At 59.1% G+C, this 16,967-nt stretch overlaps 1 protein-coding gene across 3 annotated transcripts; it reads left to right on the forward strand.

The window, feature by feature from the left end:
- Positions 1-207: 207 nt before the first annotated feature.
- Positions 208-15,153, forward strand: TEX22 (testis expressed 22). Of its 3 annotated transcripts, none has more exons than XM_027521956.1 (4): positions 208-800; positions 1,045-1,285; positions 14,725-14,874; positions 14,955-15,153. In XM_027521956.1, exons 2-4 carry the CDS (start codon positions 1,100-1,102, stop codon positions 15,132-15,134), a joined length of 516 nt encoding a protein of 171 aa, XP_027377757.1. In that variant the 5' UTR covers positions 208-800; positions 1,045-1,099; the 3' UTR covers positions 15,135-15,153. The 3 variants fall into 3 exon arrangements, with proteins under 3 accessions (XP_027377757.1, XP_027377759.1, XP_027377758.1); XM_027521958.1 differs by having other exon boundaries at positions 237-628; XM_027521957.1 differs by having other exon boundaries at positions 240-674.
- The last annotated feature ends 1,814 nt before the right edge of the window (positions 15,154-16,967 follow it).

The raw sequence follows: 16,967 nt of genomic DNA on the forward strand, positions 1-16,967 counted from the left end.
CCGGGGGGTCGGGGCGCGGACAGCTGGGGGCATCCCCGAGGAGTGCCTCTCCAGGCAACGCGGGGCCGGGACTCCGCGCGGCCCCGAGATGAAGCTCCGGGTCATGGACGCCGGGGCGGGACAGCGTCCGCGTGGACAGCGGAAGCCCGGCCGGCCCCTGAGGATTGAGGCCAGAGCGCAGGCGCGCCCCGAGCCGGAAGCGGAAGCGGCCGGGCGGAAGCTGTCGAGCGGAAGTTTCCTTAGGCTCGGCTCCGCCTTCTCGGGCCTTCTGGAACCGCTGTGGGCCCCACCCTCTGACCCGCCCGCCACAATGGGCCCGCCCCGCTCCGCCCCCAGTGTGCCCGCCCCCTCCTCTCATCCCCTCCCCCGGGTACCCCTACAGAAGCCAGCGGACCCACCCATCCCCCGCCCCTCCCTACAGCGTGTGTACCCCGCCATGTGTGTACCCCACTTCTCCCTGTCTTCGTGCCCCCGATGTGTCCCGCGCCTCCCCGACGGTCGCTGCACCCCATGACTCCCTCCCCTTGACCCTCTCTCCTGTTCCCTGACCCCTGCCCTGCCATCCCTCCGCGGAGTGGAGACGGGCGGGCTGCCGTCCGCTGCGGCCCCTTCACGCGTAGTCGTGCAGGTGAAGGGCACGGATCCTGGGCCCTGGGGTGTGGCCTGGCGTCGAGGTGAGGTCACAGGGGTCCGAAAGAACAAGGCGGGGAGAGCTGCGGGGGGCCCCTCCTTTCTCCCCTGGTCGTTCTGCCCGCAGGCAGAGTCCCCAGAAGCTGCCCATCCGAGGAGCTGGAGCCACGGTAGGAGAGGGGACGTTCCTGGGGAGCCTGAGCGGGGGCAGGAGCAGGACGATGGCTGCAGCTGCCCTGGCCTGGGGTGACCATGTGGAGAAAAATGGATGCAGGAGCAGGGGGACCGAGGACACCCTAGGGGATGGACCCTTTGGGGGCTCACTGGCTGAGGTCACCCAGCACTGTCTGGCCAATGGCTGGAAGCTGAGCTCAGCAGACCCTAATGTGACCTTCCTCTGCCTGAGGAGCCCAGGTAGCTGTGGGGACTTCGCCCCAGAGGTGCAGGCCAGCCACCCAGGGGGCTGCAGATGGACAGCAGGGAGTGTTCGCTTAAGGTTCTCTTGAGGAAGAAGGCAGAGTTGCAGCCTTCCCAGGAGAAGGAGCAGCCTTCCCAGGAGAAGGGGCAGCCCTCGGGGCCACCAAGCCCAGCGATGGCCTGGGGCCCACCAGGTGCCCAGAGCAGCAGTCAGCAGGAGCCGCAGACTGAGGACTGGGTAAGCTAGAGGGGGCTCCTCTCTGTAAACCTGGGTCCTGGCGGGCGAGTGTGGGTGGAGAGAGGGCCTCTGGAGCCCGGGGAGGGCCAGAGGGCATCTGATAACAAGCAGGTGCTGGACTGGGGGCCACGCAGAGTGTCAGCATTCTCTCCCCAGAACCCTGGGTGGGCACCAAGGTGGGCGCGCCCCTTCCAGCCTCCCACAGCCGTGGGCGGTCCACCTCTGCGGGCCACCCCAACCCCGGCTGCCGCCACGTGGAGGGCGCCTGGTCGGGGGAGGCTCTGTGCACAGCCGGGACAGTGTCCTACTGACCAGGTAGGCGGGCAGTCAGCAGGAGACCTGTCAACCAAAGTCAGGACTGAAACGTTCCTGGAGGCCCTGCTTGGTGCTGGCCCCAATGTGGAGGAACCCGTCTCACCCCAGCCGGCCAGGTGGGCCGCTGTCCGGTCACCGTGCAGCCCCGCGTGCACAGGCCGCTGCTCCCCTGGCCCCGGGCAGCTTCCCAAGCAAAGGAAGCCAGGCCCCAGAAGTTCCGCACAGCTCCCTGTGCTTCAGGGTCAGAGCCAGGCCTGATGGGTCCAGGCTGAGGCAGGCCAGGCCCAGTGGAGCTCGTGCAGCCGTGTGTTTGGACCCGTCTGTGGGGGTGTCTGCAAGGTCCCGGGTTTCTGTGGAAAGGCCGTAGAGGAGGGAAGCGGGCTCTAGGTGCCGTACCAGCTGCGCCCCCGCCCGAAGCCAGCCACTGCTTGGTTTCTATGTTGGCTTCTATGAGGCCAGCTTCTTAGGACAGGCCATCTAAGACATAAACACACAAGCGTGTTGCCTGTCAGGGGCGAGGACTTCTTGGGAGGGGCCCTGCGGACGGAGGGGCTGGACGACGCCTGGAGAGGGGTGACCTCCTGCGTTTGCAGTTCCAAGAGGTGGAGGTGGCTGTGGGGGAGGGGTGCATGGGGACGAGGCCGGGAGGCGGCACAGCGGAGGGGGTTCTGGGGGAGGCAGAGAAGCGGTGCAGACCCCTCTCCACAGACTGCCAGGTTTCTGACTTGGGGGCAGGGAGTCCCACAGGGTCCCCCAGCCTTGGCCGCCCTGTTGTGCTCTCCTGCCTCATCTCTCTACTGCTCCCCGGCCGCGGGCAGCGTCAGCCGTTGGCTGTGGCCTCGAGGGTGCGCTTGCTCACTCTGACTGTCCTGCTGCGTCCGTCCTCTCTGTCCCTCCCTGCTGTGCCGTCAGCAGGGAAGCTCCTCCTCCAGTCTCCCCACATCGGGACGTCATCGTCTTTCAGGGACGAGCCTGGCTGACAGAGGTCAGCCTCCCAGTCCCTTCTTCTCCGGCCTTCCCGGCCCAAGCCCATGCTGGGGGACACATGCTCACAGGGCGGTCTCCTCAGGCTGAGGCCCGGGTCTGAGGAGACAGTCCCCCCCAGCGAGGGTCCCCAGACAGAGGGCCTCGCACAGAGGGCCAGGCACACCTGTGCCCGTTCGCCTCCCAGCAGGCCCACCAACATGGCTGCAGAGGACCCTGAGAAAGGCAAGAACCCGCGGCACCCGATTGGGTTGGATGACCGGCCCAGAGGAGATGGTGACCCCTGTCCAGTGTGGCCATGGGGCGGGCAGAACAGAGGGGTCAGCTCCCAGCTGCGCGGTAGGGGGCGGCTGAAACAGGAAGCTGCCCTTGCGGCCAGGGCCCAGCCCGCCAATGTTGCTATCAACTTAGTCCCTGGGGTAAACGTGAGGAACAGCTGAGGGCACCAGACATTCTGAGAAGATCTCTATCGTGAAAGAGAGCAAGACACCTGGAACAAAAAAAAAGAGAAGAGCCACAGTGCCAGGCGGGTCAGAGCAAAGCTGGAGGTGGGTCACCGTCCCCAGCGTGGCCTGCACCTTCTCAGAAGTGTTGGCCCAGCAGCCGAGCAGGGGGCACGGAGCCGGCACCGTGGGAGACGCGCCTGCGCCCCGTTGGTGCGGGGGGTGCACTGGAGCCCGTCCACAGCAGATGGTCCAGGAAGGGGGTGCAAGCGACCGCTTGGAAATAAGCAGCCCTCGCAGACAGATGCTGGGAGACAAACGAGTGAAAAAGGCACGTTTGACAACCGGAATAGACTTAACAGGAGATAACGCAGACCTGTTTGAAACTTTAAAACACCACAGAGCGTTACCAAGAGACTTGGTAATGGGAAGACACCATGTTCTTGGAGAGCACAACTCATTGGCACAGAGGGTTCTCCCCGGCATTTCACAGCCCACTCTCAGTAACGGTACAAACTGGTAAACCTACATCGTCCCTTTCTTCTTGGGCAAACTGGTCACGTGGAAGAATAAGCGTAGGTGTAGCTCTAACAGTTGTGAATTCATATCATAAAACTTCAGTTATCAAACTATAGTGTCCTGTCGTGTCATGAGTAACAACAGAGCTGAATAGGAGATCTAGAAACTTACTCCAGTGGGTGCAGACACTTAGTGTAAACTGAAGATGGCATCTCAAACCCATGGAGGGGGGCGTGGGGGGTGCAGGATCTTAGTCCCCTGACCTGGGGTGGGACTGGTGCCCCTGCAGTGGAACCATGGTGTGTTAACTACTGGACCACTGGGGAAGGCCCATGGATGTTTTGGTGAATGCTGAGACGGTGTGTAGCTGTCTAGAAGAAGAACTTGTAGGCATACCTCTCACTGAGTACCAGGATGGAGGTGTCAAAGTTTTAAATGTACAAAAAATAAAACCATAAAAATGCTAGAGACTTCCCTGCTGGTCCAGGGGCTAAGACTGTGCTCCCAATGCACGGGGCCCAGGTTTGATCCCTGGTCAGGGAACTAGATCCCACATGATGCAACTAAGACCCAATGCAGCCAAATAAATAAAAAAAATAATAATTTTTTTTAAAGTGGTAGAAGAAACCCTGGACAGATCCCTCTGGCCGTGGAGTGTTAGTCGCCTAGCCATGTCTGGCTCTTTGCGACCCCATGGACTGTAGCCCTCCGGACTCATCTGTCCATGCAATTCTCCTAGCAAGAATACTGGAGTGGGTAGCCATTCTCTTCCCCAGGGTATCAGACCTCATCCAGAGATCGAACTTGATTATCGTACATTGCAGGCAGATTCTTTACCATCTGAGCCACCAGGGAGACCTATGACCATGGAAGTAGAGGTGACCTTTCCAGTCAAGCCTTTGCGACCCCATGGACTGCAGCACACCAGGCTCCTCTGTCCTCTATTAGCTCTCCCGGAGTTTGCTCAGGTTCACGTCCACTGAGTCGATGATGCCATCCAACCATCTCATCCTCTGTTGCCCTCTTCTCCTTGTGCCTTCAGTCTTTCCCAGCATCAGGGGACTCGCAGTCTTCTCCAGCGCCATAGTTGGAAAGCGTCAGTTCTTCGACGTTCAGCTTTCTTTATGGACCAGCTCTTAAATCCATGCATGACTACTGGAAAAACCATAGCTTTGACTATGTGGATCTTTGTTAGCATAGTGATGTCTCTGCTTTGTAATACACTGTCTAAGTTTGTCATAGATTTCCTTCCAAGGAGCAGGCAGCTTTGAATTTCCTGCCTGGGGTCAGCATCCACACTGATTTTGGAGCCTAAGAAAATAAAATCTGTCCCTGCTTCCACTTTTTCCCCTTCTCTTTGTCATGAAGTGATGGGATCAGATGCCATGATCTTAGTTTTTTGAATGTTGAGTTTCAGGCCAGCTTTTTAACTCCTCTTTCACGCTCATCAAGAGACTTTTTAGTTTCTCTTCACTTTCTGCCATTAGAGTGGTATCATCTGCATATCTGAGGTTAATACTTTTCCTGGCAATCTTGACTCCAGCTTGTGATTCACCTAGCCTGGCATTTTGCATGATGTACTCTGCATATAAGTTAAAGAACCCTTAAAACCCAACTACAACAAAAAACCAAGAATTTGACTCAAAAATGGCCAAAGGGCTTGAATAGACACTTCTCCAAGGATGCACAAATGGTCAGCGAACACACGAAAAAAAGGCTCAGCGGCCTTAGTCCCAGGCCCAGGGCCAGGGCAGTGCAAATCAGAACGCAGTGGACACCACCTGAGTCTTGTTAGGATGGCTGTAACGATTTTTAAAAAGGACAAGTGCTGGCAAGAGTGTGGAGAAACTGGAACCTCGTGCTCTGGAGGGAGTGTGAAATGATGCAGCCGACGGAGTTTCCTCAGAAAGTGGAGCACAGAAGTATGGTGTGATCCAGCAATTCCAATTCCGGGTAAATAGCTGAAAAAAATCCAAGGCAGAGAAACAAACAGATACTTGTATATCCACGTTCCCGGGGGGATGCAGTGGAGAGTAACCAAAACCTAGAAGCAACCCAAGTGTCCTTGGACAGATGAAGGCGGTGAAAACAGAGCAGAGCATAACTCAGCCCTCAGAAGGAAGCACACTGTGACACACGGCACAACGTGGGTGGGCCTTGAGGACACAATGCTGAGCGAGATTTCGCAGAACACAGGAGGACAGACACGGGCCCACGCACAGGGTCCCTCGGGTCAGCTTCAGAGAGAGAAAGTAGAGGAGTGGGGTAGGGGCTGGGGGAGGAGTGGGAGCGAGTGTTTCGTGGGGACAGAGTCTCGGTTTGGGGAAATGGCAAGTCCTGGACATCTTGTTGGTGACGGTTGCACAACAGTTTGGATGTGCTTATGCCAGTGAGCTGTACACTTAAAGATGGTCAAAGTGGTCGATTTTACGTTACGCGCATTTTATCACAGTAAAAAAAAAAAACCAAAAACAAAACATAAAGGGAGGGAAAGAAAAGGAACAAGAGGTCATCTGATGGTGCATCATGTAGTCTAGCTGTCTGCAGGGAGCAGGGGGAAGCCAAAGAAGCTCCCCCAGGCCCAGAGGTGGAGCTTCCTGGAGTCTGTGCCCGCCCAGGAGGAAGGGCTGGTAAATGGGGTGGCCCCGGGGAGTTAACTGAGGACACAGCCCAGCGGCTCGGATGAATGGTGGGCGGGGAATTAGGGCTGGAGGCCGAGGTGAACTTGAGCGCGAGTTCCAGGACAGGAGAGAGGCTGAGTGAGGCCGAGCTGGCCCTGCAGGGCTCGGGGCCAGTCTGGGCTGGATGGATGCCCTGGGCAGCCGGGGCCAGCAGGTTGCAGAGGAAACAGCATGACCGCGAGGAAGCCCGAAGTCCATCCCTGCCCCAGCACCACCCCCAGACAAAGGACCCGCGTGAGGCTCAGAGGGGCACCTGACACAGCGGACAGCAAGCGGACCGTGGGCACACACGCGCACACATCACGCATGCGCACACCACACGCGCACCCATCACGCATGCGCACACCACACGCGCACACATGCCTGCAAGAGAGGCAGATGGTCCCCAGGATGCACAGGCTTTTCACAGAAAGGGAGCCAGAAAGAAAACGAAAAGATATTTGATATCAGGGAAATAAATTGATGAAGATGCGAGAGGCCAGAGTGTTGGACAAGACGCGCGGGGAGCCGGCGCCCCTCGGACGAGAGAGCCCTGGGGCGGCCCAGGCCGGGCCTGAAGAAGGCCAGACTCCAGCCACCCCGCAGGAGCGCGCACGCGGCCCAGACCCGCCTGTGTCCCTCCCCAGAGCGGGGGTGGTTCGGGTGAGGGCTCCCGCGGCTCCTGTGCTGCAAGCACAGCAGTGCCACTCGCGGGACGAGCCCCGGGAGCCCACGTGGAGATGTCTCGAAAGCAGGTTGCGGGAGCATCGCGGGGGAGCACTCTGTGCCCTGAGGCTCTGGTCACACAGCCCGGCCCTGCGTGGTGTGTGGGCTCGTCGAGGAGCCTGCCCGGGACCAGATCAACGCGGTTTCTTGGGGGAAAGACTGGGAGCAAGTATGGCACTGCTCATTTTGGATCATAGATTCCCAGGTTTTAAAATACACTTTCCTGTGCATGTTCTCACGTGGTTACTGTCCCAGTTTTGAACCAAACGCGTGCCTGAAGCCAGGCTGGGGCAGGACAGCCCTTCCACTGGCAGGGCCTGGCGAGCGAGGTCTCCCTGCAGTGGGCACAGGCCCCCCCTCACCTGCGGCGACTCGGCTGCCCCAAGCACAGCCAAGGCCATCGGGCCCCGAAGCCCCTGGCCGGCAGCACGCACAGGGCGGGGACGTCACCGTGCAGGCTCGCCTGGTGGGGAGATAGCAGAGACCCTGAACCCTGCTGATCTGAATCCATGTTACAGAGGGCTTTTCAGGACCCTGAAGAGACTAAGAGCAAAGGAAACTCTAAAGTGAGCCTGGATCTTCCCTAATGAGGGTTCGTGGGTAGGTGTCCCCACGCCCAAGAAGCGAGTCCTCTGCGTTGACGCGGTCCTCACAGCCCAGAGCATCACCCTGGCACCCGTGCCGGCTGACGAGGCGGGGAAAGGAGTGGAGCGATGCCCTCTGACTGAAGCACAAGTTGGAAAGTCCAGAAGTAAATCCAACCACACGGCAAACTCCACGACCACAGAGGGTAGCCTGGTGCAAGACTGCAGGGGCCCCGCCCTCAGCCCTGCCCCTGGCATCCAGGAGGGCACACGGCACATAGCAGGTGCTCAACGAGCATGCCCTGAGTAAGCGGACTTGCATGAATGCAGGAAAACTGTGGCCCATGGATGAAGTGATTGGAAATCTCCTAATTATGTTCACTGAACTTCCCTGGTGGCCCGGTGGTTAAGACTCTGCACTTCCACTGCAAGAGGCGAGGGTTTGATCCCTGGGTGGGGAGCCACATGCCCACAGTGTGGCCAAAAATATTTTTTTTTAAGCAAAAACATTTTCTTCATTAGCAAAAGAAGGAAGATCACATGATTATTTCAATGGATGTAGAAAAATAATGTTGATATATTCCAGTCTCCTTCCTTAGGAGAAAAAAATAAAAACTATCCATTCTTAATAGGTAGGAAGAAATGGACATTTCTGTAACCTGGTGAAGGGGAGCCGAGAGCCCACCGTGGTCGTGTTTCCCAAAGCCGCAGCTCGGCCGTCACTGTGATGCCGCTGAGACAGCGCATGCGGCCTGCGCCAAAGTCGGGGGAGTGGAACGGGCCGTGGAAAGACCCAAAGAGCAAAGATGAGCAGTCATTTGCTGTTTGTTCTTCAGTTGCTCAGTTGTCTCTGACTCTTTGCGACCCCATGAACTGCAGCATGCCAGGCTTTCCTATACTTCACCAGCTCCTGGAACTTGCTCAAACTCGTGTCCATCAAGTTGGTGATGCCATGCAACCGTCTCATCTTCTGTCGTCCCCTTCTCCTGCTGCCTTCAATCTTACCCAGCATCAGGGTCTTTTCCAGTGAGTCGGCTCTTTGCATCAGGGGGCCAAAGTATTGAAGCAGTCACTATCTGTAGCCAATATACTATCTACCTAGAAAGTCCATGCAGGCCAATTCAAATAAAAGATCACTAATCAAGAAGGCTGGATATATGATCACTGTTCAAAGCGTACTAGTTTTCTAGTACACTAAAAATAACCAACCAGGAAATGTAGTAGAAAGGAGGATCCATTCACTTTAGCAACAGGAACCAGGGTTTGTAAATTCTAGGAATAAGTCTTCTTGTTCTTGTTCGATGCCCACACAAAGGACACTGTAAAATGTGGCTCAACGGCAGAGAACTCCTAAGGAAAGTTTGTACCATGTCACTGCGTGGGAAGATTTAGTGTTTTCAACCTGCCAGACTGCCCCAAAATGAATAATTCAGGACAATCCCAACTTTAAAAAACAGTTTTCATGAATCTTGAAAATTGTATCTCAAAGGTATGCTTGTTTCTGGCAGTGTATTAGTTATCTGTTGCTGCGTAAGGAAAATCTCCAGGACCCAGCAGCTTCAGCTGGTTGAGTTCAGTTGTGTCCAACTCTGCGACCCCATGGACTGCAGCACGCCAGGCCTCCCTGTCCATCACCAACACCTGGAGCTTGCTCAAACTCATGTCCATCGAGTCAGTGATGCCATCCAACCATCTCGTCCTCTGTCGTCCCCTTCTCCTCCTGCCCTCAACCTTCCCAGCATCAGTAGCTTAGAACAGTAATAAATATTCTCATCCCAGTTTCTATAGATCAGGAAACTGGGAGTTGCTTAGTTGGGTGGCTTTGGCTCAGGGCCTCTTGAGGTTATTCCAAGACACCAGTGAGAGCTGCAGTCACAAGGAAACTCAAGAAAAGCTGGAGAAGGTGCCTACCCGGTCTGGCTGGCAGGTCAGTCCTTGATCCCTGGTGCTGACTGAGCAGCCCTTGGAGACCTGGGTGAGCGGGCACCACAAGTTTCAGTGGCATCACAAGACTGGGAAGTGAGCGCCTCTGAACAAGTGGAGGGGACATGGGCTAGAAACAACACCCGATTGAGCCAGAGGAAGGGGGCAGAGAAAGGCCCTGACACGGGCAAGGCCAGCAAAGCCGGAGACACAGCGGCAGGAGGGGCGGCAGACTCAGTCGAGTCAGAGGCAGCCGTCGTGAGAGTGGACTGAAAACGGCAACCGGCCCCGCCCCCCGCCCCGCCCACACGCAGCCGGTGCGGGGGGCCTGGGGCGCTCTCCCGGGCGGGAGGGGCAGGCGGCACACGGTCTGCCTTAGTTCAGAGGCCTGTCGCTGCCAGGCTCGGCCAGTGACCATGGGCTCCAGGGTCAGGGCGGGTGGGAGAGGAGCAAACAGTGGGGTGCCCGCATGAGGGGCTTCCTCTATTCAGGGCTCAGAAATGTGCAGAAGGAAACAGCATCGTTGCAGAGTAACACCACCATTTGAAAAATAAAGATTTAAAGTTTTTTTACTTGGAAGAGAAACCAGGCAAGAGTTTCAAAACAGGAGCAGGGCCTGGCTCGCCTGCTCTGAGCAGAGTCGTGTGGCGCTGGGACGGACGCTGGCCAGGAGGCCCGTAGCCCGCACAGACTACCCAGACACGGACCCCAGGCTGAATCTGGGAATTTAATCCCCAGTGGGGACACACTTTTCAGTGAATAGCATTGGGGTGGGTGACCGGCCATCCATCTAGAAGATCCCCCAACCCGTCAGACACACACAGACACACGAGCTGCAAGTTAAACCAATCCAGAAATGCCCGGAGAAAGGGGGCCGTGGTGAGAGTCCAAGGGGGAGATGCCCAGGCTAGGCCAGACCGTAGAGTAAAACCCCGACAAACCTGACTGCTGAGTGTGAGGCTGGCACAAAGACAAAGGGCGGCGTGGGACGGGCTGGGGAATGCCTGTAACACTTGGAACATACGAATGTCTCCCATCCAAACGTGTGAAGAGAGGCTTCAGAGCAAAGAGAAAACAGTTTTTAAAACTGAGGAGAAAAGTGTACTGAGTCTGTGGACATACACAGTTCACTAAGAAGCAGCAGGGACCGCCCTGGTGGTCCGGTGGCTGAGACTGTGTGTTCCCGTGCGGGGGGCCAGCTTCGACCCCTGGCCAGGGCTCTATTAATAGACGCCACAGGCCACAGCCGAAACTGGGCGCAGCCAGTGTAAACGAATATTTAATGGAGAAGAAGATGGGCACTAAACACGGAAAGATCGGCAAAATGACGAAGGTGGAGTTGACGACGTGAGGAAGAGTCGTTCTGCTTTAATGGTTTTTCAAAAAACCAGTTTTCGATCACGTCATTGTACTTTTTTTTCATTCTGATTTACTCACCAGTCTTTCCTAATTCTGTTTTGAAACTTTGAGAGTACCTCTTTCGTTTTTGTTTTCCTAGCTTCTTGAATTATTTGCTCGGTCTCTTGTTCCATGGCTTTTTCCCTAATTTTCCAGCATTTAAAGCTGCCTTGTGTCCTCAGAGGCAGCGCTGGCCTCCCTCGTGGCTGGCCGGAGTCCTTCTTGTCCCCTCCTGAGAATCGGGTCCCCTTCCGCTCCGGCTTCCGTGCCTGTGGGAGTTCCTGGTGCGGGTTCCCAGGCGGGCCCACGAGGGGTCTCCTGCCCACGGCCTGAGGCTTGGCCGCTGTTGGTAACAGTGATCCCGTCGGTGAGCACGTGGCCCCCGTGCGTGCCGTCAGGTCGCTCCAGTCCGTAATGCCCGTCTCTCCTCGTAAAGCTGTGCGCCACTCTCGATATCCCACGTGAGCACAGAGCTGAGAAGAGCTGCCCACCGGCCCGGAGGGCTCAGTGGAGCCTCCCACCCTGGGGACACGCATTTGCTGTCTTCCCCGCCCACAGACACCTGCCTCTCCGCAGGTCCTGCTGCCGCGCGCCTGCTCCCCAGCGACCCTGGCCCGGAGCCGAACATGGGCAGCTTCCCTCCGCTGTGAGCGTCACCTCTCAGACAGCTCCTGTGTCTCCTGGAGGTGATGATGGTGCCCTCCTGTCCCTTCTGCATCTTCTGATCCCTCCCAGACTTCCAGCACAGCTGTGGCCTTGTCTCACAAATGCGTGGCACCCCAGGCCCCGGGTCTCGCTCCCGCAGGGTGGGCTGGGCCCCTCCCCGCCTCTGGGAGCTCCTCAGAAGGCCCCGCAGGTGCTCAGTTCCAACTGGACGTCGCTGAAGACACTTTGTTCTGCCTGCACAGCTGAGTGATGCTTGGGTGGGGACACTTCTAGCGGGAAGCCACCTTCCCGCAGGACTTTGGGGCCGTGGGCTCTCCCGGCCCTGGGGACTCCTCACCCCCCACATGTGCCCGTTTCTCTCTGCCTGGTTCTCAGATGTCCCCCACTGTCTCCTCTCTCCGTCCTGTAGGAACCCTTCCAGCCTGGAGCCTTGCCCCTTTGTGGGGTGTGTGCGTGTCCGTGTCCATGTGTGTGTGTGCGCATGTGTGTGTATGTGTGTGCGCGTGCCCGTGTGTGTGTGCGTGCCTGTGTGTGCGCGTGTGTCCGTGTCCGTGTGCATGCGTGTGTGTCCGTGTGCGCATGTGCCCATGTGTGTGCGCGTGCCAGTGTGTGTGTGTGCGTGCCTGTGTGTGTGTGTCCGTGTCCGTGTGCATGCATGCGTGTCCGTGTGCGCATGTGCGTGTATGTGTGTGAGCGTCCGTGTCCGTGTGTGTGTGTGCATGCGCGCGTGCCCGTGTGTGTTTCGTGTCCGTGTCTGTGTCCGTGTGCATGCATGCGTGTCCATGTGCGCGTGTGCCCATGGTGTGCATATCCGTGTGTGCGTGCCCGTGTGCATGTGCGCGTGTCTGTGTGTGCGTGTGTCTGCGCGGCCCCTCTGTTCTCTCTGAAAGCTGTTGTTGGCTGTTGGGCCTGCATGTCTGATTCTCCCGTTTCCTCGCGTTCCCTCCCCTTGGCTTTTGGGGTTTGCTGTGGGTCCTGTTGGCCTTTGCTGTGATGATGCTCTGTGACAAACGACTCGACAGCAGACTTGTCTGTCTGCTCACAGGCCAAGGTTGGCGGGTTGGTGCGTCCCCTGCATCTCACCACCGGAGGGCTCCCCGGGAAGGCTGTGCTCGGGTGGACACACGGTCACAGAAGGCCCCCCTCAGGCCACATGGGCCACCCCCGTGCGCCGCCAGCATCCTCGGACCCGCCCCACATCACAGGGAACCCCTGTGACAACGCCTAAAGGCGCTGTGGGCGTCAGTCACGGGGCAGGGGGCGATGCGGGCCGGCAGGCCACCCCCACCCCCCAGTCTTCTACGAAAGCTTTGGTTCCGACGCCACATTCTAACATTGAAGAGCTCGTCACTGCCCTCGCAGCAGCCCCTCTTTGCTCTGTCCTCTTTCTGTCTCATGAGTCCGTGTCGTCCAGGAGGCGGCGGGAGCGGGGAGGTGGCGCGCTTCCTCCCACTCCCGTCGGAGCCTCTCAGGCCCCGGCCAGTGGCTCTCCCCTGTGTTTCTCAGACCATGGGGGCTGCCCTGGCTGCACCCAGGGGTGGGCCCGTGGGCTGGCTGGAGGCTCCGTGTGCTGAGGGCAGCCCCACCAGCAGTTGCGAACTTCGTGGGGTGATCGGGCAGGTTTCTGGCTGCTCTGCGTTGGACGCCCCGGCTCTGTAGGGCTCTTCTCTGGGGCTGGTCTTTTTCCCCAGAAAGGACCCCTCCCCTCTCATAGGTGGAGGGGGTGCTTAGCCAGGCTGCCAGGGTTCTTGGTGCAGAGTGGGAAGAGGGGCTGGGGACTTCACTTTATTCTTTTCCTTTTTTTTTTTGCTTAAATAACAGAAATATATTGTTTTGCAGTCTGGAGGCAAGAAGTCCAAAATCTAAGGGCTGGCTCCTCCTGCTGACTGTGCCTCCTGGGCCTGTCCACGCTCCCTTCCCTTGTGTTGCTCACACTATCTTCCTTCTGTGTGTGTTTCTGGCTCCAAGCGTCCACTCCCCCCACCATATCCTGACCATTTTGAAGTGTAAGGTTCAGTAGTGTTAAGCACTGGGCTGGCCAAGAAGTTCGTTTGGGTTTTTCTGTCCCATGGAGACTGGACGTCTGGGCCAGTCTGCTTGTACTCGCCTCACTGTGAAGCCTGCAGCGGCTTCCATCCTGCCGCTCTGAAACTCTGTCCCGGTTAAACCACACCCGCCCCTCCCCCAGCCCGGGCAGCCTTGGTGCTGTGTTCTGACTCTGCGAATCTGGTGACTCCAGGTAGCTCACACGAGTGGACTACACAAGACCTGTGTTCTCTTTGCCCATGTCTCTGAGGTTCATCCATGTTGCAGCTTATGCAAAGTGTCTTTCCTTTTTAAGGCTGGATGATACTCCGTCGTATGGACGGGCCACACGAGGCTGATTCATTCATCCGCTGATGGGCATTGTGGTTGCAGCCACTTGTTGGCTACTGTGAACAGTGTGGCTCCAAACACGAGTGCAGAAATATCTCTTTGACTTGCTTTCCATTCCTTTGGATGTATAACCAGAAGTTGGATTGTTGGGTCATATGGTAGTTCTATTTTTAGTTTTTTGAGGAATGGGGACTGAGTTTGTCTTAATCCTCCTTTTATTTTTAGCTTGGCACCTACCCCAGCCGCCATGGCACTCCAGAGGGTGACCTCCTGGACCCCGCAGGGAGGCAGCCAGTTGGCCCCTGACTGGGCAGAGCGGGAGGGGCTCCGGAGCCCTTCAGAGACAGCCCACCTGGGCAGGAGTGGGGTGCGGGTCCTGCAGGATGCCTCCCGGCCTGTCCTGTGAGCCTGTGGAGCCCTGAGCATCATCTCCCCCAATGCCTCTCTGTGGGCATTTCAGAGGGGCCTGGGAGGAGGCTGACCTTTGGGCCCATCTTTCTCAAGGCACCCACAGTCTGGCTGCCTGTTCTGGGGGCCTCCCCAGAGGGTGGGCAGACTGTGCCCAGCCAGGAACAGGCACTAGCCGAGGGCCACGACCTGTGCTGTAACAGCCCCCAGCATCCAGAGGGACAACCCACGCGCAGGAAAGCAGGGCAGGTGCTGGCCTGGGTGTCCAGGTGCTGAGCCACTGAGCAAAGCCATGCACTGCCCGAGCCACGAGCTGAAGCTCTGCCCGCCCGCCGGCACTGGGGTGGCTGAGCGCACCGCCCTTTGTCGGGTGCAGAGGGTTGGCGGGTGCGGGACCCCGGGTGGGGCCGGCGCAGACCCCTGCCTTATCCCCCCAGGTGTGCGAGCCGCAGGACAGCTGGCGCCGGAGCCGCCGCCGCTGGAGCGTCAGCATAGATGAGCGCCGGAGGCTGGCCGTGCTGGGCCGCGGCGAGAAGCTGGGCCGCGGCGAGAAGCTGGGCCTCGCGGGGGCGCCCCCCTCCGGCAGGGTGCGGGGAAGCGCGGGAGCGCCGGGTCCCGCCCCTCCCGACCTGGTCCGGCCCCGCCCCTGACCCCGCCCTCCCCGCAGGACCTCGCGCGGATAGTGACCCAGCTGGTGTCCGAGGACGTGGACAAGGACGTGCTCTTTCCCCACCCGCCGAGGTCCTCCGAGTCCACCAACGCCTTCCAAGCCTTCCTGGTCCGGAGCAAGCCTTTCTGGCACAACGTGGCTCTGGAGGCCCCGGCCTCGAGGTCGCCGCCCTTCTAAGAGCCGACTCAGCCCAGTGTTTTGTCTTCCGGAGTCTTTCCTGCGGGTGCTGGGGAGGCGGGCCCTGCGCCCTCCCTGTAGCCCTCCAGATAGCCGCCACCGGCCCGGGGATACGAAAACAGGCCTGGGAGGACGTCTGGCTGCCCCCTCCTCAGGACACTCACCCTTGGAGGTCACCTCTGGTTGGGGTGACTTGGCCCAGCCCAGCCTCCAAGAGGCCACCTGGAGGGTCTGGGGGACAGGGCAGAGTGGCCCTCCAGGATGGCCCCCTGGGCTGCCAGCAGAGGGTGCCCATCCCCAGCAGGGCCATCCTCCTGGGACCAGCAGCAGTGGGTGGCCTGGGAGGGCGTGAGGCTCTAGCAGCTCCTCTTCTGGGCCTGCTTCACAGACAGCTGTCAGCAGCCCAGGTGGAAGGGGTCGGGGCTGGGGAGCCTGGCCCCTGAGGTGACTGGGTACCTGCCAGCTGGCGGGCTACAGTCCATAGGATTGCAAGAGTTGGATACGACTGAGGCGACTGAGCACGCATGCACGTGGGCAGTGCGTGGAGCAGTGAGGTGGGGCCACGCTCCCAGCAGGGTGGAGGTTTGGATGTTTGAACTGCTCGGTGCTGGCGCCGCCCAGCCCAGGAGCACCGGGTACTGGGCAGGCCCATGGGGAGGCGATGTGATGCGGAGAAGGCCAGAGGCCGTGGGTGTCAGGGCGGCTCCCACACAGAGGGAGGCTTCCTGGAGGAGGTGGCGCTGTCCCTTCTCTGCACAGGGAGCTCGTAGGTGGACCAGGGCCCAGGAGGCAGGGTGGGCAGGGGGCCTGGGGTAGCTGTGAGGAGCTGGCCCTGGCCTGCCGTGGTGTCTGCCTTTGCCTCAAGTTCAGGGGTGGACAGGAGGCTTCTGAGCTGCAGGTGACAGTGACCTGGGGCTGCATCTGGGGAGACCAGGCTGGCAGCAACGGGAGGTGGAGAAGGGGAACAGGGAGGGGGTCACAGGAGCCCAGCCCTGGGGCAGCGGGAGGCTGGCATTGGGCGGGTCATCTCCTGCACTTGGTGACTAACTGACAGCTAGGGGCTGATGGGAGCAGTGGGTGGGAGGGGGGCTTTGGGCAGAACGAGGTGGTCCACTCCACCTCCAGGCCCAGGATGTGGGCAGTGCCCAAGTTCTGGCCTCGCTCGCTCAGAGAGTCGGCTGCTGAGATGACCCTAGCTGCCCGTCCTGGCCTCCTGCTCTGCTTTACCTTAAAGCTCAGCACAGGTTCCTCCTCCGGGAAGCCATCCAAGATCACACAGGTAGCCCCCCAGGCTGCACTCTCTGAGGTCCCGAGTGTACTGTTGTTCCAGGCCTGTGGATTTCCCAGAATCCCCAGGGTGCATGGAGAGGCCCAGGGATTGTGGGGGTGGTGAGTGGGACTAGGGTGGGGTGTCCTAAGAGGTGGAAGAGGAGTGGTGTGAGGTCTAGACAGGGCCTGGGGGGCCTCATGACTTTCCCCTCCTCCTCAAGGACCCCTGATAAAGTGGGGGACAGGTGTCAGGGGCCAGAACCTGCTCTGGGCCAGTCTCTATGCCGGCTGGGAGGACTCCCTCCAGCCCAAGCTGAAGTGTCAGCAGTTAAGACAGGTGACAAGTGCTGTGAGTTCTTTGCCCCAGAGGCCTTAGAGGACCCCATGTCTTCACTGAAGACCTGGGCCTTGCTGGGCTCGCCCGGCCGTGTCTCCTGGTCTCGCCTGGGGGCTCTCCGTAGGCCGCGGTTGGTGGCGTGGGTCCAGCCTTGGGCTGGCCGGCCCGCTACCCTGCAGGCGGTTTCAGGGCCTCTTCTCTGCACCGGTCTCCCCTTGACCACCCGG

The sequence above is a fragment of the Bos indicus x Bos taurus genome, chromosome 21 (genome assembly GCF_003369695.1).
Source record: "Bos indicus x Bos taurus breed Angus x Brahman F1 hybrid chromosome 21, Bos_hybrid_MaternalHap_v2.0, whole genome shotgun sequence".
NCBI classification, from domain to species: Eukaryota; Metazoa; Chordata; class Mammalia; order Artiodactyla; family Bovidae; genus Bos; species Bos indicus x Bos taurus.